The sequence below is a fragment of the Coenobita brevimanus genome, chromosome 6 (genome assembly GCF_032717465.1).
Source record: "Coenobita brevimanus isolate Jiangsu-jjx chromosome 6, ASM3271746v2, whole genome shotgun sequence".
Lineage (NCBI taxonomy): Eukaryota > Metazoa > Arthropoda > Malacostraca > Decapoda > Coenobitidae > Coenobita > Coenobita brevimanus.
The window spans coordinates 41,156,337-41,183,329 of NC_136959.1; the positions used below are offsets into that span (position 1 = coordinate 41,156,337).

General features: G+C 44.4%; 1 protein-coding gene across 1 annotated transcript in view; it reads right to left on the reverse strand.

The window, feature by feature from the left end:
• Nucleotides 1–26,993, reverse strand: part of LOC145401040 (uncharacterized) — a 142,107-nt gene that overhangs the window by 79,552 nt on the left and 35,562 nt on the right. Inside the window, exon 3 of the mRNA XM_080273418.1 lies at nucleotides 25,315–25,458. Within this exon, the coding sequence (XP_080129544.1) occupies nucleotides 25,315–25,458 (144 nt within the window). The remainder of the gene's footprint in view (nucleotides 1–25,314; nucleotides 25,459–26,993) is intronic.

Here is a 26,993-nt window from a genome sequence, read left to right on the forward strand (position 1 = left end):
CTGTTGCAAGTAGGAGGGTAGGGATTAGGTGTGCATCACCGGCTACTCGTGCAGTCGATAAGCATAAATCCAGCTCTTTTAGGACACAACCACAGCTGGCACTGACAAGGAACATTCATTACTCAAGGTCAAATGGTCAGTTTTCAATGCCAGACAATCCGTCTCAATGTTTATGTCAACCGCACCTCACACAAAATATAATCTCATAATTGATTTAAGAGTTTCTGCAAGATTAGGTCAGTTTTAGGTTCATTATTGCTGTCGCCAAACAACACAATTCAACTTAGGCGAGATTTGCAGTGTGGGGATAACGTGCCTTTCAAAAGTACAATTCATCATCATTATCATCATCATCGTGAAAGCAATCCTCACCCAAACCCATTTTACCCTTTTCATATAGGGATATTATACTCAATGCAAGATCTCAGGTCTCAAAACTTTGAAGACATGCATAAGAAGAAATGAAGCACCAAATCAAATTTCCTGCCTCCCACAAATGGTGAGAAGTAGAGTGGCCATTCAGGGATAAAAACAGGTTGGACGGGTGGGCCTTACAGCTCTCTGGTTCCGTCCCTTGTTGGTTGACTTTTATGAAAGGCAGAGAATATGTGGTTACTATAGCTTATCTGTTTATATATCTGACGAAGATCCCTTAATCCATTTAAGCTCAACAGATGACCAAGTGTGGTTAGATTGGGAGGGGGGGGGATCTATACGATTAGTAACCAAGAAGACTCATTTCTACTTCATAACTAAGGCTCATCGACTATCATACAACCACGACTCAGTATTCAGTGTGTGGGAGTTGCCATCAGGCGAAAACAAACCGACTGAAGTCTTTGTTTTTACACACCCCAAGGCTGGTGATCAAAGTAACCTGATAGACTGATCTGCCAGTCGATATGGTGACAACACAGGTGATCAAGATGACGATAATTAAAACATTCGAGGTCACTGCTGTGAACTAATGACAGAAAATCAGTAGACAAGAATAATGTATAATACAGATTAGGTTAGCAGGTTTGAGTTCCTTTTTTTTTTTTTTTTTTTTCACTTTTCCTTCTCTTCTTATCTGCCCCTTCATCCTCTCCTTTCCTTTATTCCCTTCCTGTTTCCTCTTCCTTTTCCCGGCACGGCTCTCCAGTCTCTCATTCCCTTTCCTCACTTGCCTCCTTATCTCTGTCTTCCTCTCCTCCTTTCCTAACTTCTCTGCAGTTATTTTCTGTTTCTCATGATTCATTTCTTCGGCTCCCTCTTTATTTCTATCTTTCTCTACTCCCTCATCTCTCTTATTCAGCTTTTCTGTTCACCGCCACTTTCTCATATTCTACTTGCCTCCTTTCTCTTTTTCCCTCTTTACCTTCCTCTCCGTACTAAGTGTCTTTTCCCTTCCTCCTGTTACTCTTGTTTTCCTCTCTCTTCATACGAATATCTCCCCCTTTTCCTCCTCCAGCAAGTCTCTCTTTATCTCTCTCACACACACACACACACACACACACACACACACACACACACACACACACACACACACACACACACACACACACACACACACACACACACACACACACACACACACACACACACACACACACACACACACACACACACACACACACACACACACACACACACACACACACACACACACACACACACACACACACACACACACACACACACACACACACACACACACACACACACACACACACACACACACACACACACACACACACACACACACACACACACACACACACACACACACACACACACACACACACACACACACACACACACACACACACACACACACACACACACACACACACACACACACACACACACACACACACACACACACACACACACACACACACACACACACACACACACACACACACACACACACACACACACACACACACACACACACACACACACACACACACACACACACACACACACACACACACACACACACACACACACACACACACACACACACACACACACACACACACACACACACACACACACACACACACACACACACACACACACACACACACACACACACACAGCAGCAATAGGACTGAGCGTTCCCGTTACCACTACGAGGTCGCCCCCATGCAAACAAACGTTCTGTCTAAACGTTTGCTTGGTCAATCGTTTAGTGGGCCTCTGGTTCACAGCGAAGTAGTGAGAAGGCAAACATGTGGCAATGCCTCTGCTACTAATTAACTACTTCTCTCACGTTTGCTCCTTGCTTTTAATTAGAATCCTGTTTTCCCTCACACCTGCTTTGCCTATGTTCTTATTTCCTTTCTTACTAATTTACTCTTGTTTTCTCACGTGACAATAGTCTGCACCGTGAAAGTTTCTCTCTCACCCCCCCCTCTCTCTCCCTCTCCTTAATCCCTCGTTTCTCTCAGTCTTCTAATCTTCCGCAGTTCCCAGTCATCTTCCTCTAATTTTTCATTCTTTCCTTCCTCTTCCCTCCTTCTCTTCCTATGTCTTCCGCTTTACTTCTCACTTATTTCTGTCATGTCTCCCTCCTTCCTTCCCCTCCTCCTCCTTTTCAACTTCCCACTTTATCTCTCCCTCTTATATCGTTCTTTCCTCCTGTTTACCTCACATTTTACTTATCCCCCATTTCCTATCTTCACATCCATATCAAGTCCTCTCATTCTCCCACCACCATATCTCTCTTACATCCTTCCATTTCTCTTGCCTTCCTTACATTTTCTCGCCCCTTTCCCTTCCTCTGCCTCCTAGCTGTCTTTTACAAACTTCCTTGAACCCCTCTTTTGATCTTCCTCACATCCTCCTCTGCTTACCATTCCTCCTTACCTCCTCCCCCCTTTCTCATATCCTCTCTTCCTCACACAATTTCTCACTACCTCTCACTAACCGTACTTATTTCCTTCCTTTAGCCTGCCTTTCTCTTACCTTCCTCATATCCTCTCCTTCGCTCCCTTCTTTACCTCCTCATTTTCCTCCAACATCCTCATTTATACCTTTTAGTTTATTCTCCCTCACATTCTGCTCCCCCTTTTCCATTCACAACCTCTCTTCCAATCTCCTTTATGTTTATCTCCCATATCTTCTTTCCTTTCTTAACCTCACTCACTATCCCATACCTCCTCGTCTCCAATTCACATCAATCCTTCCTCCTACCTTCCTCACACCTCTCGCCTCCCCTGTCTCCCTTCATCCTTTCTTCTTCCTTCCTGTACACATCCTCACCTCCACTCTCCTCTTCCTCATCTCCCTCTCATATTTTTCCCTCTTTCCTCACATCTCGCCTGCCTCTCCTCACTCACTCGCTGCCGCCACTGATCATCCTCCCCTCAGCCACGCTTCACTCTACTCGCAAATTGATATCGCATAAAAATTCATGGCCCTTTTGACTAAGAGTGCCAGAGACTGAGGGAAACACGGGCATAAGAGCAACCACCGATATTACCTTCAACCATTTCAGCACGATGGTGTATTATTAGTCTATTTTTGACACCACTAGACGACTTTATGTACCTATTCTGTTCATAGTGAAGGGATTAATTAAAGCTATTATCTTATCCTTTAGATTCGAAATATCTGCCCTTTGGTAAATTAAATTGTCTGAGGATGGCAAGGAAAAAAAAAAAACTATACGTAACCGTAATGAAAGGGTCAACCACTCATCTCAGGGGTGTATTTTTCATCTTATTCTTGCTACACCAGACGATTTTTATCAACGATTTTATGGAGCACCGGTACGAAATGTGTTGACTGGGAGCATTTCTAACTCCTCCAGTTCGAAATCGTCTCTCCTAAATTGTATGAAGTCGTCTGGTGATCCCAAGACTGAAATAAATAGGTCATCGGACTGAAGGGTTAATCAATTCACTACGATGACGCATTTAATCCTTCATTCCCGCTGCCCCCGTCCATTAGTTAAGCACCGGAGAGGTCATTTGTAGTGACTGGGCTAGTCTCCATAAGTCCTTCGCAGCCTGATGTCTCAAAACTGAATTAACTTGTCTGAACGCAGCAAGAATTAAATAAAAAAATACGTCTTCAACCTGAACGGGTTAAAATACAAACATTATATTGTATGCCAGAATACTGAAGAATTAATTAGGAAAAGGTAAACATTTGTTATGATTATAAACAAACAAAATCGCCCAAATTATTAATGAGTGGAGAGAGGTGCTTCTGAGAGGCTTTAAGTTGACTGTGTACTTAAGCTTGAGTTCTTGAGGCAGCTCCATTTTTTAAGAAACCAAACAAATCACAGTATTTTAGACAGGCTGATAAAAAGGAAAACCCTCTAATTATACGTGGTTTCATGGTAAATGAGGGAGCCCACCATCCACTCATTCGATATAGTGCCACGTATCCTGCTTGAGTGACAAAGTAAACGATTTCCTACACCCAGGAAACCATTTGATTCGTTGGGTGGTAACCATACTGCAAACAATCAGACGCCAGTGGTTTAGAGGTGATAGTCTCTTCAACCGGGTGTGGCCCACAAGGGATTTAAATAAGAGGAATGGTTGGGGGTTATTGTTCCCATAGTACTGCTCAGGGACGAACCACTGGCCAACCCACTTCAATGTCTAGCCCGTACCCTTGTGCTGGTGATGAGGACTGATGATGGATGGGTGGAGAGATACGCATCCCGAGGTCCACGTTTAAGATTATTGTGTACATAGGTAAGCTCTTGGGTCGATTCCTTATTTACCGGCAGTGGAGCGGTACTGCGTGGCGGAAGTGGAGTCAACAGTGTGGTGTGTTTGCCTTACTGGCCCCATTACCCGCACTGGCCACCGGGTAATGAGTGCCGCTGTGGTCAGGCTTAAACCGCGCTTCCCACAGCCTTGCAACACACACACACACACACACACACACACACACACACACACACACAGACTTGTCTAGTGTTGTCTATATTTTTTTGGTTCTTGTATACTGTTGATTCTTGTATGTTTCGTTTTCTTTTGTTCCCATTTGTACTGTTGATTCCCATACTTTTTTTTTTTTTAAATCAATTTTCGTATCTGTATTGCCAGTTCTTCCATTTCTATTGTTGTGTTTGCTGCCGTTGCTTCGGTTTTCCCTTTAGGGTCGTCGGTTCTGCAACAGCTGTGTAGGCTTTACCACCACTGTCGTCGGTCTGTTATGCCAGTTCTCCTGTCACTGTCGTCAGTCTGTTATGCCAAGTCTTCTGTCATTATCGTCGGTTCTGTATTTAGTTTCAGTTACTCCATCTCTGTCATTGGTTGTGCTACTGTTTCGTTGGTTCTCAAATGAATACAAAGGATACAAAGGGAAGGAAACAGCAACAGACTTAGCGGTACATTAAAGATTCTTCGTTACAGAAAAGACACTGGCTGTATCTAATTCTATGAGCTGAAGATTAAGATAGCAAAGATATCAAAGCAAGAAGGTTCTCGTACAGATATTGTCAGGTGTGGCGTTCATATTGTCGGCTCCGCTACTGTGGTTTTGGTTTTCCCATCACCATCATCGCTACCTTGAAGCTTCCGTCATTGTCACGAACATTTACCATCACTACCATCAGTTCCTCTTCGCTACTGTCACTTCCCCAACCCTTCCCACCACTACAGTCAGCCTTTATGTCCTCTGTGTCAGTTTCTTCTAGGATTACCGTCAACTTTTTCCCTGCAGTTTAACACAACAATCCCTTTCACAGCCATTACTTTCCCTCCCTATCATTAACCGCTCCCTTCACTACCACCTTTCCCATTACTGCCACCATCATTATCATCACCATTACCAAACTTACGAGGATTTATTACATTTACCTGTCCCCATAAGTCACACTCAACCTGTGGATGTACAGTAGTTTATATCTTATTCCTGTTAACTTTAGACGATTTTATTCAGCTTCGGAGAAACTTCTCTAACCTGAGGGGTTACATATTTTCCATCATTATCTCCTTTTACTAATGAAATGTTATTCTGAACTTAATAATCTAACAGCACTAAAAATGTGCATTACGTTCTCAGGTCGAAGAGGCTAACATTTATCCACTTTATGACAATCATACAATCATCAGTATCATCTGCAAGTGTTATCAGCATCTAATGATGAGAAACCTTTACTGGTATTGTACAAAGTTTCATTCTACAGGGCATTATCAGGTACTAACATACACGTCATCTCCACGGCACTGTATATGCCCAGGCACAGTGACAGTTAGAAGAACGGAGACAAAACGTGAGCTGCAAATCTGTCCTATCGTCGTTCAGTTGGGGCATAGAAGTTTGTGCCTTGGCAATATCTTAGAATTTGATAAAATTCTGTAAAGAGGAGCGTTGTAAAATACCAATAAATGTTTGTCCTCGTAAGATGTTTCTCTAACAACTGTAGGCATTCCTGTCTGTTTAATAAACAAGCATTAACCTTTTCAGTCTCAAGACGCCAAGAATCTAAATTATTGTGGCTCTGCTTTGACTAGAAGATTTTACTTAACTTGGTTTCTGAGTCTGATTCTATACTTCCTGAGGCCTGGCAGTCCTCCTGCGTGCCACACACCTTTACATATCACCATTGCGGCACTAATACCCACCGATCACATACAGTACAGGCTTGGGCTGTCTCTTTTAGGACTGGTATGATGGTTTTTAGCGGGATGATTTTATGGCAGGTCAATTGGTCATGTTGAAGATCAGTAAATTCTGTATGAACAAAAATATATAATCATACTTTCTCCTGGCCCAAGCTGGAATCTAACTCTTGCCATTTCAGAAAGCAGACAGCTCTTTTATCCCCCTGACCACCTCCTCCCTCAGTCTCTCAGTACAGAGAGAGAGAGAGAGAGAGAGAGAGAGAGAGAGAGAGAGAGAGAGAGAGAGAGTGTGTGTGTGTGTGTGTGTGTGTGTGTGTGTGTGTGTGTGTGTGTGTGTGTGAAAGCAAAACAAAGTAGCCATCAGTTATTTATTGCAGCCCCCAGTTGCCAGGGTACCAGCCATCGTGTGTGTGGTGGTGCAGGTTAGTTCCCGTGCCATCAGTCAGTGAGGTGGTAGGCCAACATATACGGTGTGTGGCAGTGCTATATTTTCACTGTGTACACCAACATAATATGTCAACATTAAGCACTTCCATTTGTGCTGCTCCCTTCCCCGTTCCCCCTGACCGCCAGACTGCAGTGTCAGTGTGGCCACACCAATCTTAGCGGCTGCCATGTTATCACAATTTATTTTTTCCGGAAGTATCTCCTGACCCAAACACAAATTCTTGACTGAAGTTAGCCACGATATTTTCTATTATCCGCTTTATAAATAAATAAATACATAAATACACAAATAAAAATATATGCATTTGCAAGGGAGTGTGCTGGCATGTGTGTGTGTGTGTGTGTGTGTGTGTGTGTGTGTGTGTGTGTGTGTGTGTGTGTGTGTGTGTGTGTGTGTGTGTGTGTGTGTGTGTGTGTGTGTGTGTGTGTGTGTGTGTGTGTGTGTGTGTGTGTGTGTGTGTGTGTGTGTGTGTGTGTGTGTGTGTGTGTGTGTGTGTGTGTGTGTGTGTGTGTGTGTGTGTGTGTGTGTGTGTGTGTGTGTGTGTGTGTGTGTGTGTGTGTGTGTGTGTGTGTGTGTGTGTGTGTGTGTGTGTGTGTGTGTGTGTGTGTGTGTGTGTGTGTGTGTGTGTGTGTGTGTGTGTGTGTGTGTGTGTGTGTGTGTGTGTGTGTGTGTGTGTGTGTGTGTGTGTGTGTGTGTGTGTGTGTGTGTGTGTGTGTGTGTGTGTGTGTGTGTGTGTGTGTGTGTGTGTGTGTGTGTGTGTGTGTGTGTGTGTGTGTGTGTGTGTGTGTGTGTGTGTGTGTGTGTGTGTGTGTGTGTGTGTGTGTGTGTGTGTGTGTGTGTGTGTGTGTGTGTGTGTGTGTGTGTGTGTGTGTGTGTGTGTGTGTGTGTGTGTGTGTGTGTGTGTGTGTGTGTGTGTGTGTGTGTGTGTGTGTGTGTGTGTGTGTGTGTGTGTGTGTGTGTGTGTGTGTGTGTGTGTGTGTGTGTGTGTGTGTGTGTGTGTGTGTGTGTGTGTGTGTGTGTGTGTGTGTGTGTGTGTGTGTGTGTGTGTGTGTGTGTGTGTGTGTGTGTGTGTGTGTGTGTGTAAGCAGAGGGTTGTTTTTACTCATGGCTTTTTACCACTGGCCTCCAGTGCGGAAGAAGAGTATTGTTCTGAACCAGTGCTAATAAATTTACCAGTGGTTCAGCACCCAGTCTTCAACAGGCAGTGGCCGAAGAAAATCTCAGTCCCTCTCTTATGGCCAGCCCGGTCATCCACGCTACTGTTTTACTTTTAACATGGTTACTCCCGTCACCTAGTATTCATTTTAGTTTTGTAACTGAGCTTGGGAAAGACCTTTGTTAATGATGGGGTTAGTGAAAGCTACAACGAATCTCTCCAGTTCGAAGCCTTCCCTTAGTTAGATAAAAATTTCTGACAGCAGGAAGCATAGACACAAAAGACGTCTGCTGACTCCAAAGGTTAAATGCGGATGTGGGGACGTTAACCTTCCCCAGCCACACTACCCTCCAACCCCACCCCACCTCATCCCAACCCCCACAGGCACGTTTGACCAGATAGGTGTTACTACTTTACAGAGGCATGAGGTGAATTATAATTATCCCCTTCAGGTCGACGACGCATTTGTTATCGTATTCTTCCAACCTTCAGATGATTTTATTCAGCTATGATGTGGCCTCTTGCGGTGAAGGGGTTAGAACGATTTTCATGATGTCGGAAAGTTGACATGTTTATCACCGTAATCTTGTTTCCATCAGACGGTTTTCCTTGACTTAGGGCGGATACTCTAGCTGGCAGTAAAGGGACTAGTGAAGGATAACTCCTACAATTCGAAGCATCCTTAACTTGTACAAGAGAGTCTAGAGGTGGCAACAACAATATAAGACACAATATAAGACCACTGAGCTAAAAGAGTTACAGTAATAATATACACTACGGTACTGTAAAACTTGGGTTGTATTCCAAGCACCTCTTCCTCAGCGACTTATTTTCCACAATACTCACTGACATTTTCTTGCATGCTGTTTATATCGCCTAAGTATCGACACAGTATTCATGAACATCATACAAGAGGATACTGGCGCGTACTGTGCAGAATAAGTCGCAAACAAAAATGTGTTACGAAATCTCAAAAGCGATCAGCCGAGTACCCTGTGCTTCCCGCTCAATAGACGAGGTTCATAAACTTTAGGATACCGGTTCCTTGAGGGTTCACTGACGCCGCCATGGGGTTGCCGAGGTTAACTCATCTTTTTACAGCACGCACGCATGCACGCGCGCGCACACACACACACACACACACACACACACACACACACACACACACACACACACACACACACACACACACACACACACTCTCTCTCTCTCTCTCTCTCTCTCTGCAGCAGAAAAGTTGCGTCACTTTTACCTGGAAGTCATTGTCTAATCAGTATATTGAAATGCCGCCCAAATTAGCCCCTTCACCACGAGGACGTTATCAATATTACCCCAGCTGCATCCTACCAAACCCCCCCAGCACTGACGGAGATAACAAAGGTAGTATTGTATCCCTCTAGTGTGAAAGGTGTCTCAAATGCTGAATAAAATCGTCTGGAAGCAGCACGAATAAGTTGTCAAACCACGCCATCAGATGCACTCGGTCAGCCTCTTCAGTCCCATGACGTATCTGTTTCATTTTTATTATCCCCTCCCAAAACTGTTCAGTTTTGGGGAGACTTTCTTGAGGAGGAGAGATTTGAAAAAAATTCTGTTCACTTTTGGGGATACTTTTCGAAGAGGATAGATTAGATACAGCTTCATTTATTCATTATCCACAGGCAGTATCAAAACTGAAAAAAAAAATAATAATAGAGATCGCAAGAATAAATCAATAAAACATCGAACTGAAGGGGTTCAGTATCGGCAACACAACAAAACAAAACAAAAAAAATCGCAAACTATGGACTGTATTTTCGTCGCCTTAGGCTTTGTAGTACTAAAAAAAAAAAAAAAATGACACTGAGTTTAACTAGTACACCTAAATATTCTCTACTGTGCCATTTATATCATTTACATGTGGACATACATAACATACAAAAGCATATTACCGTGCAGTGTACAAACGTAGAGTGGTCAGCAAGAGGTGTTACAAAGCCTCCTTGTTTGACGAGAATACGGAAGCAGTCACTCTGTATCGGCAAGCCATATTCAAATCCCACAAGCCACCGTCACATCCAGCAAAGCCACCATTATTTAATGAATACAACAAACTGCAATCATCAATTACGCAGTCAATATCTTCAAAAACAAGTGATTACCACCGTAACCCCAAGCCAGTAGAAGAACCGCAGTGTGTTGTGAGCCCATTGGGGCACCTCAGTGCACGTGCCCTAACTTCCCCGTTACTATTCAAGCTTTCCCACACTGATCGGGCCAATAGATGGCCCGGCCTGCCCTATAGGCGCAGAAAACTTTAAACGGACGAACGAACGAACCGTAATCCCACAAACACCACAAAGCCAGCCAGGAGACAGGGCGTGTGTGCTGGGCAATCCAGAGGTCCTGTCCTCCACCCTTATTGTTTTTTAATTAGCCCATTCCCCACTTACCTGGCTAATGTATGGCCCGGCCAGCACTATAGGTGCAGGGAATCTCTAAACAACAACAACAACAACCGTAATCCCGTCAGATCACAAGGCTTTCCAACACACCTTCCTCAGCGATTAATTTTGCATACTTCACTTTACTGTTTTCTTTTGTGTGTGTTTTATTTGTCTTTTGAGGATGACGCAGACATCACTGACATCTGTCATTATCATTCTGGGATTTTTGTTCCCATCTACGGAAGTTTCTGACACAGCCTCAGTAGGGCCTTCAATACTGTAACACTGTTGAAATGTCCTGAACTGGCAAGAATCTCTATCTGTCTATATACCTAGGCTGCTTCCCCCAAGGAAAGATAGGTAAGAATACAGTAGAATAAACACGTCCTCGGAGCGACGGGGCAACCGAGATACCAGAGGCCATCCTCGTCGGCTCAGAAGCTTTTTGGTACCTTCTCCTGACCGGTTATTTCTGCTTACGGCAAGTTAATATTGCCTTGTGTGTTACGTACGCCGTTTGTCAGCATTACACGAACATAGACAGCATATAAGAGAGTTATTATTTCAAGATAAATCGCTAAGAAAGAGGTGCTGTAAAGCCTCTCAGAGTAATAAGAATACGACCCTATGACCGTATTACATCTTACCATTCTCTTCTATGCTATTTATGTCTTTCTTATACTGACACATTACATAAACATCATGCACGAACAAACTACCGCGCAAAAAATATAAACTGGAAGGGAGAAGAGCTACGGAGCTTCGTTAATTGACGCGAAAACGACGCTAAGAAGGGAACCCTCAGTATCAACAAGCCATCAGTAAAGCCAACAAGCCGTCTCCTGAACTAACAAGCCACTCAAGCATATGTCATCTCTACCCACGCCCCAGGCACACACCTCATTCCCCTTCCCGTCCCTTTCCCTTCACACGTAAACTCATACAAATTTGCCCTGGTAAACCCTCTCAGGTAAATTCCTTAGGTAAGTTATCTCAGGTGAATTCGCTCAGGTAAAACTGCAAGGCCAATTAACTTAAATAAATTCGCCCGGTAATTCCCCCCAAAATAAGGTAAGCTCTTAAGGTAAACACTCGAAGGTCTAGTCTTCAGGTAAGGTCTCCAAGTTACACTTTCCAAACAAACTGCACAGAGTTAATTCTCTACGTAAATTCACCAATTCAACACTGCAGGAAAATCCACTAGAAAAACACTTCAGGTAAACTCGCCAGGTTAACGCTCCAGGTAAACTTGCCAGTTTTCTCAGGTAAATTCGCCAAGCAAACTCTCAGGTAAACTCAGCTTTTAGTTTACTGTCATCATCATCATCATCATCATCATCATCATCATCACCGTCATCATCTTAATGTCTCTTCACTTCTAAGGGGGAGGTGAGATAAACTCTTCGCGGTAAACTCGCCAGGTAAACTCTTCAGCGCTCACACGTAAACTCTAAGGGTAAGCTCTCCAGGTAAATTGTGAGAGGTAGCTCTTGCAGGTAAGCAGCTTGCCGCCCCCCGAGGCTAAGTGAGGGCCGTAACTGGACAGGGATAGGCGGGGATGTGGTCTCTCTGACGGCCACCACGGCACCCACCCACTACCACGGCTGTAAAGTGGCGGCGATGGATGCTGTGGCGGGAGACGGGAGGAAAGGGGAGACAGGGAAAGAGTAGAGAGTGGTGTGGAAAAGGAGAGAAAAAGAGAAACTGGAATAACAGAGAAAGGGAGAGGGAGAAAAGAGAAAGAATGGGGAGAAGAGATGGTAAGGATGGGGATAGGAGGGGAGAGAAGAGGGAAAGAAGGAACAAAAGATAGAAAAGATGGACAGAAGAGAGATTGGGGACGGAGCATAAGAACAAAGGAGAGAGGAGGAGGATGAGTAGGCGAGAAGGATGAGCGAGGGAGACAAGAGGGTAAGGATAAGGATTAAGTGACCGAAGAGAAGAGAGGGATGAAGTAAAACGTGGCTTATCCGAACTTACTCCTGTATTTATTTTATTTTACATCAGTTACTTGCTATCCATCATGTAAAGTACTGTACATAATTTTTTGTTTTCAGAATTTACGTTGTAATCACAACTCAGACCACTCAAAGCACAAACGAATTAAAATCATTCTGGCATTAACTTACCAATCCTAATTTTCAGCCGCCTGGTGGATGCGTGGCAAGTAAAACCAGGCAATGTATAATTACCTAATTTAAGTCGTGAGAAACTACTTTACACTTGTGGCTGATGAAGTATTTGGGTTAACTGGTGAGGCAGACGCATGCAATATGGCTGGCTGGTTGTAGGGGAAAGTGGAGGATGGTACGACCCGATGGTGGTGGTGGCTGTAGTGAAATAGTGATTACTTGAGGCTGTACCTTTGGTGATTGTTGTTAGTTGTGCTGTATACTTGTATGCTGGACTTAGTGGAAAATAGTAAACGTTTATATATATATATATATATATATATATATATATATATATATCTAGATATATATATATATATATATATACCTATATATAACTGATGTGATGGTTGTTCAGTGAGAAAAAAGATGAAGGTTGTGACTGTGGTACCGTTGCGATGAAGCTGGTGGAGGCTGTGGCTGTGATGGTAAAAGGGTAATAACAGTGGCGAAAATAGTAATGGCAGTGGCTGTTCTTGTGCTGGAGTAATTGTTATATGATGCCATGCGGTAGTTACACTGTTATATTATGGTTGTGGTGGTGGTGGTGATGCAGTAAGACGGTCACCCCTTAGACAACCAGAGGCATTCCTAAGCTAAATAAAATCATGTGACGCCAGCATCACTATAGAATTTAAACTTTTCGTCGTGGTCACAGGGTTAATGGAGACATTTTATTAAATTAGACGAAGACAGCCTATCGCCAGACAGAATCAAATCGTCTGGCTGCGTATAATAATTCACTTTTCTGTGGTCATCAAAGGGTCAGCTTAGCTTACACGACTAAAATTTTAAAGGCTGTACTAACTAAATGACTAGAAACTGAACTAATTAACTGGCTGGACTAACTAACTGGGGCTGGACTAACTAAAATATCAAACAGAGGGCTGGACTAGCTAATCAAACAAACCGAGGGCTGGATTAACTAACCACCTTGACTAACGGGAGCTGGACAAACTAAGTACCTTGGAAATGAACAAACCAACTAACTGGATCTGGCTTCACTAACACGTAACTTCCCAACTAACTGGAGGCCAACCTTCCTAAACCATGACTGGCCTAACTACCCAACTGACTGGCGCCTCATCTAACTGGTGGTGGAGTAAGTGGAAGGTGATAAACGGGCCACCTTGAGTAATCTTCTGGGCTGCGGGTTAATGAAGCCTCGCATGGGTTGGGGCGGGGGAAGAGAAGGGAGAGGGTGAGAGGAGAAGAGGGAGAGGAAAGGGAGGAAAGAAGGGGAGAAGTGTGATTTGTGGTAGACAGATGGATAGACATATAGATTGTAAGATGGAGAGAGAGAGAGAGAGAGAGAGAGAGAGAGAGAGAGAGAGAGAGAGAGAGAGAGAGAGAGAAGGGGGGGAGGAAAAGCAACCTAGTGGACGAATTACCTTCCTCGCCCCACAACCACTCATTACTGGACTTGCCACACAGGGGAGGAGGGAGGAGGGGGAGGGATAAGAAAGAGTAAAGCGGGGGGGGGGGGAGAGGAAAGAGGTGCGGGAGAGAGGGAAAGGTGGGTATAATGGAGCATAGTGGAAATCAAACAGCAACTGGTCCTTTCAAGACAGGTTGTTATGGGGAGGGTTATACCCATCAAAACTTTTCTGTGAAGCAAAGACGAGGAAAGCAAACGGTTGAGGGAAGAAAGGTGGTGATGCTGATGGGGAGGAGGGACAGGTGTGATGCTAGTTGTGATGAGTAAAAGGGTGATGTTAAAGAAGAGATGACACTGGCTGCTGCTGCTGCTGCTGCTGCTGCTGCTGATGATGATGATGATGATGATGATGATGATGACGACGACGTTGAGTTTTTGGAGTTACGAAGCAGATAGATGAAGAATGAAGTCAGAGACAGGAAATGAGAGTGAGGCAAGACGACAGAGGTAAATGAAGTAATAAGATGAGCAGAGTGATAAAGCACATAATAAGACAGGACCTAGTGAAAGATAAATGACGAAATAATGTCTGGTGAAAGAATGAGAAGAATCGGCAAGACGACGAGAAATTATAGATGAGAAGAAAGATGAACTAAGAAAAAAGTAGAAATAAAGAAGAATTAGAGAACTGAAGAGAAATTAGAAAGCAGAGACATAGATGAAGATAACTGGGGATGAAACAACGATATGGCAGATTTAACAACAGCAATACCATGACGCCATTTTTTTTGTCAGCACCACACCATTTTTTTCTTTTTTAGTTCAGGAGAGCCTTTCTAAAAAAAAAAAAAATTGCTCACCGCCTCCACTGGCCGATTTGCTGCTAGATATCTCTCCCTAATTTAAATAATAATAGTAATAGTACTACTACTACTACTACTACTACTACTACTACTACTACTACTACTAATAATAATAATAATAATAATAATAATCGCCTAGTGGCAGTAATATCAAAACGAAATGCACATAGTCGGAGTGAAGTTGATGAGAAAAGGAGCGAAGGAAACTGGAGGAAGGTTTGAGACAAGAAAATAAGCCTAAAGTGAGAGAGAGAAGGAAAACTGAAGGTAATACAATAATGTGAGTAACAAGGAAGGAAAGAAGGAACAGGAGAGAGAGGGACGGAGAGGCAAAACTAAATAAAAATGAGAGAGAGAGAGAGAGAGAGAGAGAGAGAGAGAGATATTAAAAAACTGGAGTAATATACGAAAAATTTAGAACCTGGATGACTAGGAGGAATGTGGACGAAAGGAAAGATCGAGATGGGGGATGTGGGGGTGAAGGGGGTGATGGTGGGGGTGACGGAGGTGGTGGGGGTGGGGATGATTGTGGTGGTGGTGGGGGTGGGGGTGATGGAGGTGGTGGTGGGGGGTGGGGGTGATGAAAGTGGTGGGGGGTGGGGTGATGGAGGTGGTGGTGGTGGTGGGGTGGGAGTGATGGAGGTGCTGGGGGGTGGGGTTGATGGAGATGGTGGGGGTGGGGGTAATGGTGGGGGTGGGGGGTGGGGTGATGGAGGTGGTGGTGGTGGAGAGTCGGGGTGATGGAGGTGGTGGTGGGGGGTAGGGGTGATGGAGGTGGTGGTGGGGGGGATGGGGGTGGAGGTGGTGGTGGGGGGGATGGGGGTGATGGAGGTGGTGGTGGGGGGGGTGATGGATTTGGTGGTGGTAGGGTGAGGGGAATAATACTTTTGATCATATATCCTGCAGAGAAACACATTACAAATCATCTTCCTTTTTCCACCCGTGTCGTAAAAGGGAAAAATGCAGCAGGTGGGAGTGAGAGCAGTGTGGAGGGGGGCTGGGGTGATCGTGGAGGAGCAGACCGATGCCTCGGGAGAAGAAATATTAACCTCTTCGATATAACGACGTATTATAATTCTTCTCTTGCCATCTTTAATTTCACTCAGTTTAGGGAAGACTTCAAGCTGGAGTGGTTAAATATAGGCTTCAATAACCCAAACACAACCAAACGTCTTTTTTACGTTGATCTGGCAGCACCAAGAATGAATAATACAGACTGCATCGTAGTGAAGGGGTTAATGCATCCACTACTAGGGGTCTGTGTAGCTGTATAATCTAGTCTGGTGGCAAGGATAACATTAAAAGACAACACCGTGCAAAACAGGGCTAGACACACATACATACATCATCTCTGGATTAACTTAAAAAAACTTTCCATTTTCCAGTAATGAAAGGTCGTTCTTTGGGAAAGTGAGGTGAAATGTGCAGAATCAATCGTTAAGGATGAGGTGTTACGAAATCACCAGTCGCTTGTAATGCTTTTAAATTTCTGTACTTCCAAAACTTATAATATCAGAGGAAGTCTTCCTATTAAAACCTGATGACGTAGGAAGAGCTATAAGGTTTGTGCTTCTGTGCACCTGTGTCAGTACATCAGGGGTCCAGATACTGTGACAACTTACTATTCTAACACCTTCTACCTCAGTAAACGAATTATTATTTTTTTACTTTTCACCAATATTCTCCAGCATTCTTATATTTTGCCGTTTTTTTTTTTTTTGCCCGGTCCTGAGGAGCACGAAAATGATTTTCTAATTTTTTCCCTATGGTGAAATGCAGCAATATTTGTAGGTCATGGAAAAATATGTAGCAGTTCTTTCATACCCTTTAACCTGTGAATTCAAATGGTCTTAGTCATACACAATGCACGGGATAACTCGGAATAGCTTATTCATGTATGTCTACGGTTGGATCAGTGTACTTGTAAACTTGGTGCTTGCGAAGGTGTGTGGCTGGTAGGACGGCGGGGATAACTGGAAATGGTCTTGCCTATGCCCAGAGTCGGACACACGAACAATCTATCTATACGGTAAGCTAAGGAAATGTTTATCATTACAGTCATACGGCAATACTTACTTACCTTGTAACATCAGACTTACATAATCACGATGTTAAACAGAGCACCGTAATATACTGTGTCAATATTGTCTACCCCTGACTGAGGAAGAGTGACCGGTGCTTACAGTGTTATATCCTCTTTCCCGGGCTGGTGTAAGGTGGGGGTGAGGCAGAGGGAGATGGAGGAGGGCAGTAGGAGGTATGGATCAGGAGAAGGTAGGGATGTTCAGAGGGTCAGGGGGAGGGGGCAGTGTCAGGCAAGGGAACGGGAAGGAGGAGGAGGAGGAGGATCGTCACGCACGCACCACCCTCTCCCTTTCCTTCTATTTATCCTCCACTTTCTCTCTCACACACACTCTCTCCGTCATGGTCCACCAAATTACCACAATGGAGGAAGGAAGACCGATTAACTAAAAAAAAAATCTAAAAAGTTGTGGCCTGCTATAATTACGCTGTCATGGCGTCGCAGTATTATGTACACACAAAAACGCTTTCTCACATCATTTGGTTTACTACAGCACGAAGCTCTCTCTTTTTCTTGTATGCAACCCATTAGAGATATTGCTCTGAAAAATCTTTAGTAGGAAATATAGCTTAGTACACATCATTCAACAAATCGCTACAAATAATGCTAAAAATCAATAAAAATCTCTAGAATATGGAAAAATATTGATAGTGGCAGTTAAAATTTGGCCCAAGACAAAGGTAAAAACTTACAGATCAGGTGTTAGAAGCATTAAATTGGCATTCTTGTCCTCGGCTGGAAATATCTCAGAGCTCTATCTTGCCAACGACTGTACTAGGGATGATTAAACACACACACACACACACACACACACACACACACACACACACACACACACACACACACACACACACACACACACACACACACACACACACACACACGACCTACTTTGGCTTCGACATTCCGTGACTTCCTTGTAAACACGATTTTAAATGTTTCCTCCATTCCACTTTGATCAATACCCCAGACAGTCCAAACACCACCTTTTGGAATTCATGACAACTTCCTGCCTGTCTTATTTTCCTTCCCTCGTCATTTACGTAAGAACTTTGGAAAATATTTGCTCCCCGCCCAAAAATCAAAGGGCTTTTCAGTGGCTGTGTCTTTTCGTGCGAGAGGATAAATCAAATACTTCTGCGAAAACTTGGAGCGCAAATGAAGTCGGGTTTGCAGACCTGTTCTTTCGTCACTTACCAGGTCATGACTCGGGGAGATGGGGTGAAATGAGGTCACGGAGCACGGAGGAAGGTGAGGCGAGAGGTGAGAGGTGAGGGGAAAGGTGAGAGGGAAGGGGGTAGAGGGGAAAGGTGAGAGGGAAGGGGATAGAGGGGAAAGGTGAGAGGGAAAGGAGGAGAGGAAAAAGAGGAGGGGAAGAGGAAAGTGATGGGAAGAGAAAGGCGAGAAGTGAGGGGAAGGGAAAGGAGAGATGTGAGGGGTGAGATGAGGGGAGAGAAGAGGGAGTGGGTGAAGGGAAGGTGAGGGGAAGTAGAGAAGGGACAGGTGAGAAGATCTGTGGTCAGGGGAAATGAAAGGGAAGAGGGAATGGTAGAGAGGCGAGAAGGGAGTGGAAAGAGGAGAGAGGGGAGGGGTGAGGTGAGGTCAAAGGTGAGAGATGAGGTGACGAAGAGGGAGGAGTGAGGTCAGAGGGGAGAGGTAAAGTGAGGAAAGAGGTGAGAGGAGAAACTGAGGGTGAGGGTGAGAATGGGAGAGGACATTATGGAGAAGATGGTGAGAAATGCTCGTGATAAGATAAAAGAGAAAGTACCAGGGAGGAGTGAGAAAGAAGATGGTGGAAGGGAAGGAAGGTAGTAACAAAGTGCAACGAAGAAAGGCGAGGGAGGGGAGGGAAGGGAAAGGGAAGCAGGAGAGGCATGAACAAGGGAAGGGGAAGGAAGGCAGGGAAGAAAGCTTAGGTAAGTACCAATCTACTACACAAAGATTATTAAGGCACATAGTCATATTCTGCCACTCTTCCCCGTGCCTAAGACACGCAACCGTGGAATTTACAGTCCATATCCCTACTTCATTTCTGGGTAAGGACAGGCTGAGGACGATGGACAGATGTAGAAAGGCAAGTAGGCTGGCATGGAGAGAGGTAAAGGGAGAGGGAGGGGGACAGACGGGAAAAGCATGAACAAGGAAAGATTAAAAGAGGAGGGAGGGAGGGAAGGTATTTAGGTAAAGAAAGGGGGATAATGTTAAGGGAGGGATACAGATAGGTAGGGAGGTAAAGAGAGAGGTGAGTGTGGGGGAGGAGGAGGCAGAAGAGGAATGAACATGGAGAGGATGACCTATTTTACCCCCTCCTCCTTTCTCCTCGCAGGCACACGTGAGAACCCACTGGATCCACACGACGCTCTTGCCTCACCTGCTATGCCCTTCCCCTTTCCCTCCACTCTACACGTCCTTTATGTCTTACTCTGCACAGCTTTTCTATCAACAGCATCTGCTTTACCTTGTCCGTCCCTACCCTGTTCTATCCACTTTGCCTGCATTGTCCTACCCTCCTTCCCTGCCTGTCCTACCCTCCTTCCCTATATTGTCCTACCTTCCTTCCCTGCCTTCTCCTACCTTCCATCCCTGCACTGCCCTTCCCTGCTCTTTTCTACCCTGTTCTTTCCTGCTGCTTGTGTGTTCTTTATGTTCTCTGTCCAACCTGTCTAGTAACTTGTCCTTCCATGCCAGCCTTCATGTCCTGCCCAGTGTGTGTTGCTGCACTTATTATTGGTCCTAATCCTGAAACTGCTCGCTCTCGTATTTCTCTTTCACTCGTTTTTATTTTTGTGCTAGTTTCATTTATTAATATTTCTTTATATTCATTTGCTCCTACCTGTTTCTCACATTATTCTTACTTTCAGTCCCATTGCCGTTCATGACATTCTTTGTGTGTGTGTGTGTGTGTGTGTGTGTGTGTGTGTGTGTGTGTGTGTGTGTGTGTGTGTGTGTGTGTGTGTGTGTGTGTGTGTGTGTGTGTGTGTGTGTGTGTGTGTGTGTGTGTGTGTGTGTGTGTGTGTGTGTGTGTGTGTGTGTGTGTGTGTGTGTGTGTGTGTGTGTGTGTGTGTGTGTGTGTGTGTGTGTGTGTGTGTGTGTGTGTGTGTGTGTGTGTGTGTGTGTGTGTGTGTGTGTGTGTGTGTGTGTGTGTGTGTGTGTGTGTGTGTGTGTGTGTGTGTGTGTGTGTGTGTGTGTGTGTGTGTGTGTGTGTGTGTGTGTGTGTGTGTGTGTGTGTGTGTGTGTGTGTGTGTGTGTGTGTGTGTGTGTGTGTGTGTGTGTGTGTGTGTGTGTGTGTGTGTGTGTGTGTGTGTGTGTGTGTGTGTGTGTGTGTGTGTGTGTGTGTGTGTGTGTGTGTGTGTGTGTGTGTGTGTGTGTGTGTGTGTGTGTGTGTGCGTGCGTGCGCGTGCGTGCGCGTGCGTGTGTGTGTGTGTGTGTGTGTGTGTGTGTGTGTGTGTGTGTGTGTGTGTGTGTGTGTGTGTGTGTGTGTGTGTGTGTGTGTGTGTGTCCATTGTCTTGATTTGCAGCTGCTTCACCTTAACCCCACATTCCCTTCAACTCATTATTTCTTGTTCCTTATTCCTACCCTTCCTCTCTTCCTTGTTCTCTCCCTCTCCCTTCCTCTCTCCACGTCTCCTGCTCACTTCCTGTCTCATCACTCATTCTATTCCTATCATTCCTTTCCCCTTCCTTCTCCCTACGTCTCATGTTTATCTAATTTTCCTTGCGCTTATTATACTCTTTCCTTTCTTCTTCCTTCTTTCATTCCTCTGTTTTTCTACAAACTTTCCTTCTTCTGTTCCTTGTTCCCTTTGATGTCTGTTTATCTTTGCTTTTGACCTAATTCCTCTTCCCCAATCCTACTCTTCACTTTCCTCTTTTCCTCGTTTCCTCCTTTCCTTTGTTTCTTTGCCTGGCATTCATTCCTTAGTTCTCTGTATTCGTAACTTATCTGTATTTCACTTCCACCGCCTCTCTCAACTATTCTCCCTTTCCAAAGTTGCCATTTAAGCGATTTGACAGCTAAATGTTGCGATATCTTTGCAACTTGACCATAATTTTTTGTAACTTTCTGGAAAATCTGGTGCTTAACAACATCGCACCTAATGTAGAGCCCCTTAGTTCCATCAGGCAACATATTTAGAGATATTTTTTACAGAATTGCAGCGATATCCTGGCAATTTTAACCCATTTCTTTGCGATTTTCTGAAGGTTTTATTGCTTACAGACAACGCTGGATTTTTTTTTAGAGCAAACTGGGTGGCTTCTTTTTTGCAACGATATCCTGGAATTTTGCTACATTTCTTTGCGATTTCCTGGAGACTGTAGTGTTTAGTGACAGTTCTGCGCATTTTCACAGCAAGTTTAGGGACATTTTATTTACCGGTATTTCTCCTCTCTATCCCTTTCCCTCCCTCCAATCTCCCGTATCACGAACCTTACACAACAGCCACCCTAATCAGTCACGACACCGGCGAATCTCATTTGTAGACTGTCACTGGGGGAACACTGGTACAATCTGGGACAAAAATTCACCTAACATCATCTCCTCTGCTTCTTACTTGTGTGTGTGTGTGTGTGTGTGTGTGTGTGTGTGTGTGTGTGTGTGTGTGTGTGTGTGTGTGTGGCTAATATTCCAAAGGTCAGAGAGGCTTAGCATGTGTTTCAGATTTTTTTTTTTTCTGTGATGTGTTAGGGAGGAGTGACAAATGTGCCCTCAGTGTGAAGCAGATGCAGTGGAATAGTATGCAAACTTTTGTCCCCCACTGTTATAATCCGCCTGATATCATGCACTTTCTTAAGCTTAATTTCAATATAAGTGTGCTTGTTTATGATTTAATCTTTACTTGCATACAGTTGCCAAACACTGCCGAACCAAACTAGGAATAATGACTTCAAAAGTTCGACAAAACAAAATGGTTCACTGACAATATATAACTGCTATAGAGGATATGTTTATCGTAAAAAACGGTTAGAGTCCTTTACGAATTCGGAGCCGATGTTAGTGTCTGTCCTCTGAGTCTTCCTGTATTTTTGTCTACGGAATGTCATTTTCTTTATCACCTGTGTCCCACGATGCCAGGTGTACGAAAGCAGCACGTGCTTGCTTTCTTGTTCTTGGGGAAAGCTTACAATTAAACATTCACCACAACATCCAAGTGTAATCTCCAAGAAAAACACCCATGAAAATGTTAGTGGTACTTGTCTCTTGCGCTTGGCGGTGTGGGGCGTGTTGATTATTTATCTTGTAACATCCATTTTTATAAGTGATATCACCTTTGTCTTACCCTACCATCCACCACCATCTCCGCCTATCTCTACTACTACAGTACCCCGTCCTCATTTCATCCTCGAGAAGAAATCTTTAACTTAAAACTTACCAGTCGACGTTCAGCTCATTCAACCCACTCGTTTGTCAGTCGCTTCCTCCCCTCTCCCCACAAAAAAAAAAAAAAAAAAGTCATATCTTGGACATCACTACCTGGGAATGGCTAATTTTTGTACCTGACTTCCCAAGATGAGCCTGAATCAGTGTCAACTGACCTGAATGAATCAGTTGCAGCTGACGTGACCTGGAGGTGACATGCGCAACTTATTGCCTTAATTTAATCTACTTGGTCGTGATATGGGATGGATATTTCTGCATTTAGCTGAATGGACTAAAATTGACAAGACAGGCCGGGAATGGATGTGAAGCCACTGAATGACCCTGCAGTGGCCACAAGAGATCTGACCTGACCTATAAGCCCAGACCGATCTTGGACCTTCACGGACCTTCATGGACCCGAACTGACCAAACTGGATCGGAGTTGCCTTGAAACTATCTTAGCTGATATAAGTGGCCTCGGTCTAACGTATGTGGACTTGAAATTCTGCTTACTGTTTCATGAGTCTCCCCGTTCTCGCTGCATCAACTTACCTGCAAAGGAAAAATACATTGTTAGCAATAATGAACAACAAGTAGGTATAAAGAAAAATAATTCAAAAATATGTGCAGATGGTTAGAGCCAGGATTTCCAGGGCCTTAATGGAGAGAGAGTATGTGGCCAGTTTCACTAAGCATGCTGTAGACAGCTCTTTGTGACTCTTCTTTCCTTGTTTTCTGGATTCTCCCTCACGCTATCCCTAGGTGGGAAAAAGACGTCAGGATAACAAGGATTATGTCAAAGAGCACTGAGTTGATGCAGTAATACAGAAAGTTCATCCTTTTGCTACAGCACTGAGTGAAACTATATATAATCTCAGGAACAAGAACCAACAACGAACAAAGTGATAATCATTCATAATATTCCTTATTAAAAACAGGATGTAACTGAGGTCTGGATCCTGTAATGTCTGAAGCTTTGTGGAAGTAGCCCATTATCCGGGAATCGTGTCTGGCCAGCCCTCATGCAGGCGTGCCACAACATAAGGGATACAGGGACAGGTCTCGGATTTTTTCTACATTACGCATCCTTTCGGTTATCTCCTTCAGCCGAATGATTTTTTTTTTTTTTTAATTCCGACTAGTTCGGGCCGATTTCTTTTCAGGTCAATAGGGACCTCTTTGATTGAATGGATAATAACAAGCTCCACAAACCTTTCTATTATGAAGGTTCTCTCCTAAACTGAACAAAAATATCGTTTCAGAAAGGTTAAACAAAAGTGTCAGTAAAAGAATAAACCATCTGAGGACGAAAGAAATCTTTTAATTACTTTATCTTTATTATCACCAGACGATGATATTAATATTAAGGAAGTAGCTTCACAATTTCACACCGATCCTGTAACTTACATTACCGTTACTTTCAATGGCTTAATTTAATTTTAAAAGAGACTTTTCAAGCTTGGACGGGGAGGCAGTGGCTCAATCGGTAGAGAGGTGGCCTGCAGTCCTACCGGACCCAGGTTCAAATCCCCGCTGGGGAAAAGAACAGTTTAAGGATTTGAATTTCATAAAATCAGACTTTACTGATCTACCAGAAGACCCGCCGACATGTCGTAAAAATACCCCCGCTAATACCAGTACACCAGTTCTGTATGAGACAGCCCTAGCATGTATTCAATATGGACGGTGGGTGTTAGCGCCGAATTGGTGACATGTGGAGGTGTATGGTATGAAGGACGACTACTGGGCCTTGGGAGCAGGCTGTGAAGCCTATGCACAGAGTCGGACACATAAAAAAAAAAAAAAACATGGCGTAAATGAACCCCCTTCCTTACCAGACGCCTTTTTAAAGTTAGAAAGACGTCCTCGTGTTTGGAGAGATTAATATAACCCAGATTTTTTTTTTTTTCATGATTCACAGCGACTGATCTCTTAATAACGACGGTCAGGAAACTCTTCTGAAAATACAAAATGCTCTTACTGAATAAATAAATAAAACACCGGTAAATAAATAAAAACGAACGAATAATTTAAAGAGAAAAAGGAATCTAGCGTATCCGGAAATATGCCACCTGGTGCAACTCAATGGGAAAATCGTAAGTAAATGTGGCTACTTTTTAATTTAATGTCCTGGAGTTTGGGATTATTGCCAGGGTCGATGTTATGGGGCGCCATTACGACAAAGAAAATGGCAGTGCGAGGGTGGGGCTGAGGGTGAGCACCTACGTGTGTGTGGGGGGGTGGGAGTGGGGGGGTGGAAGTGTGGATGACTGGGTGAGTGTGGGTGCATGTGGGTACGGATGTTGCATGATGGCACTGTGTTTGAGGGGAGAGGTAGTGGGCAGCAGGTGTGGGAGTGCGTACAGGTATGGGTGGGAACAGGATTACATCAGCAGTTGTGGATGTGTTGGTTGTGGCAGCAGGAATAAGCAAAGGGTGAGAATGAGTGTCGGTGCGGGCCAGGTAGTGTGAGGAGGGGAAGCACGGTTTTGAAAAGTTGTGAATGTGAGTATGGGAGATGTGGGTACGACCAGCTGTGGTTGTGGAGGCAGAAGCAGTGTGGTGGCAGGTGTGGTGTGGGGGAGGTGTGGTGTGGGGGAGGTGTGGTGTGAGGGCAGGTGTGGTGTGGGGACAGGTGTGGTGTGGGGACAGGTGTGTGGGGCAGGTGTGGTGTGGGAACAGGTGTGGTGTGGGGGCAGGTGTGTGGGGAATGTGTGGTGTGGGGACGGGTATGGTGTGGGAACAAGTGTAGTGTGGGGACAGGTGTAGTGTGGAGGCAGGTGTAGTGTGGGGACGGGTGTAGTGTGGGGACGGGTGTGGTGTGGGGACAGGTGTGGTGTGGGGACAGGTGTGGTGTGGGAACAGGTGTGGTGTAGAGGCAGGTGAGGTGTGGGAACAGGTGTGGTGTGGGAACAGGTGTGGTGTAGAGGGAGGTGTGATGTGGGAACAGGTGTTGTGTGGGGTAGATGTAGCTTGGGGCAGGTGTGGGTCTGAAAAATTGTAGGTGTAATGGGACTGTGTGGGAAGCGAATGGACGTTGTGGTTTGTGACATAATTATGGCAACATAGGATCATATGGAGACAGGATTTGTGTGTGTGTGTGTGTGTGTGTGTGTGTGTGTGTGTGTGTGTGTGTGTGTGTGTGTGTGTGTGTGTGTGTGTGTGTGTTCGTGCGGGCATGCACGCCTTAGTGTGGGAGAAAGCATGGTATGAACTCATATGTACTGTATGTATGTATGTTTAGGGGATGGACAGAGTAAACACGCGAGGCAATGGTGAGGCAGGGAGGGAGGGATAGAGTGAAAGTGAGGCGGCAGTCATGAAACAGTACCTAGCTGGTCAATGATACCGTCATGAGGCCAACACAGTGCCAACACAGTAGTGGCCTGGAGTGCCCTTTGTTTGCCACACTCCCTACCACTTCTTCCTTACCATTTTTTTTTCCTGCATACAGCACACTAATAGGTTTTTGTTAATTATTAATAAAATTCAATGTCTATGCATAGCCCTGCACTAGCATGAGGTCTTATTGTAGCTTATTTTTCCTGCCTCCAGACGGTATTATTGAGTATAGAAAAGACTGCTCGTTATGAATGGGTTTATAAAGGCTATAACCAACCCTTCCAGTACAAACTCTCCTAAGCTAAAAATGGTCGCCTGGAGATAGTAAAAATATTATGAAAGATCTACACGGCCTGCAGGGATTAGATAAACACAACACTGATTTGTTACATGAAAAACGCAGCTGTAATTAAGAGGTGCTTAAAAGCCTCCTAAGACCACGGCAATGCTGTTAAATATACCCATTTCACTCTAACGTGGCCAAAAACATTCATCTTTCAACCTTGAATGCTGAGTTTTGACAACGGATTAACAACTGTGATTCTAGTCAAGAATATGTGCTATGGAATGAATGTAGAGACAAAGCATTGTCTTTTTCTGCCACAGAGCAACGTGAAATAAGCTACCGAAGAACAAAATTCCGTGTCAGCTTAAGGTAAAAGAACTATAACACAGTATATTATGGAAACATTATACTATGGAGATTTCGTTTATTAAGGTACAACAGTGTCGGCCCGACATGGAACCTCTTCAGGTCTGGCACTGTTCTGTCTTGTTTATGAACAGGATACCTATTTATGGGAATAATCCTTCTATATAAACAATTTACGGCACTGTGAAATTAGGATACAAGTTACAGACACAAGAGAGACAGCGGTGGGTGGGTGTGGGTGTAATGGAGACAGAGCAGACGAACAGTGTGAGAGACAATGAGTTGGAGGTGGACTGCAGTGTGTGGATGTGGCGATGTGATGTGGTAATGAAGAGGCAGTGTGGTGGGTGTGGTGTGCTTTATACAGTGGCCAGTCTGGCAGCAGCGCGGTGAGAACGGACGGACTGACGGACAGACAGACAGACAGACAGACATAGAGACAGACACACACACACACACACACACACACACACACACACACACACACACGTATTGTAGTGTACTGTGTGTGTGAGTGTGTGTGCAAAATAA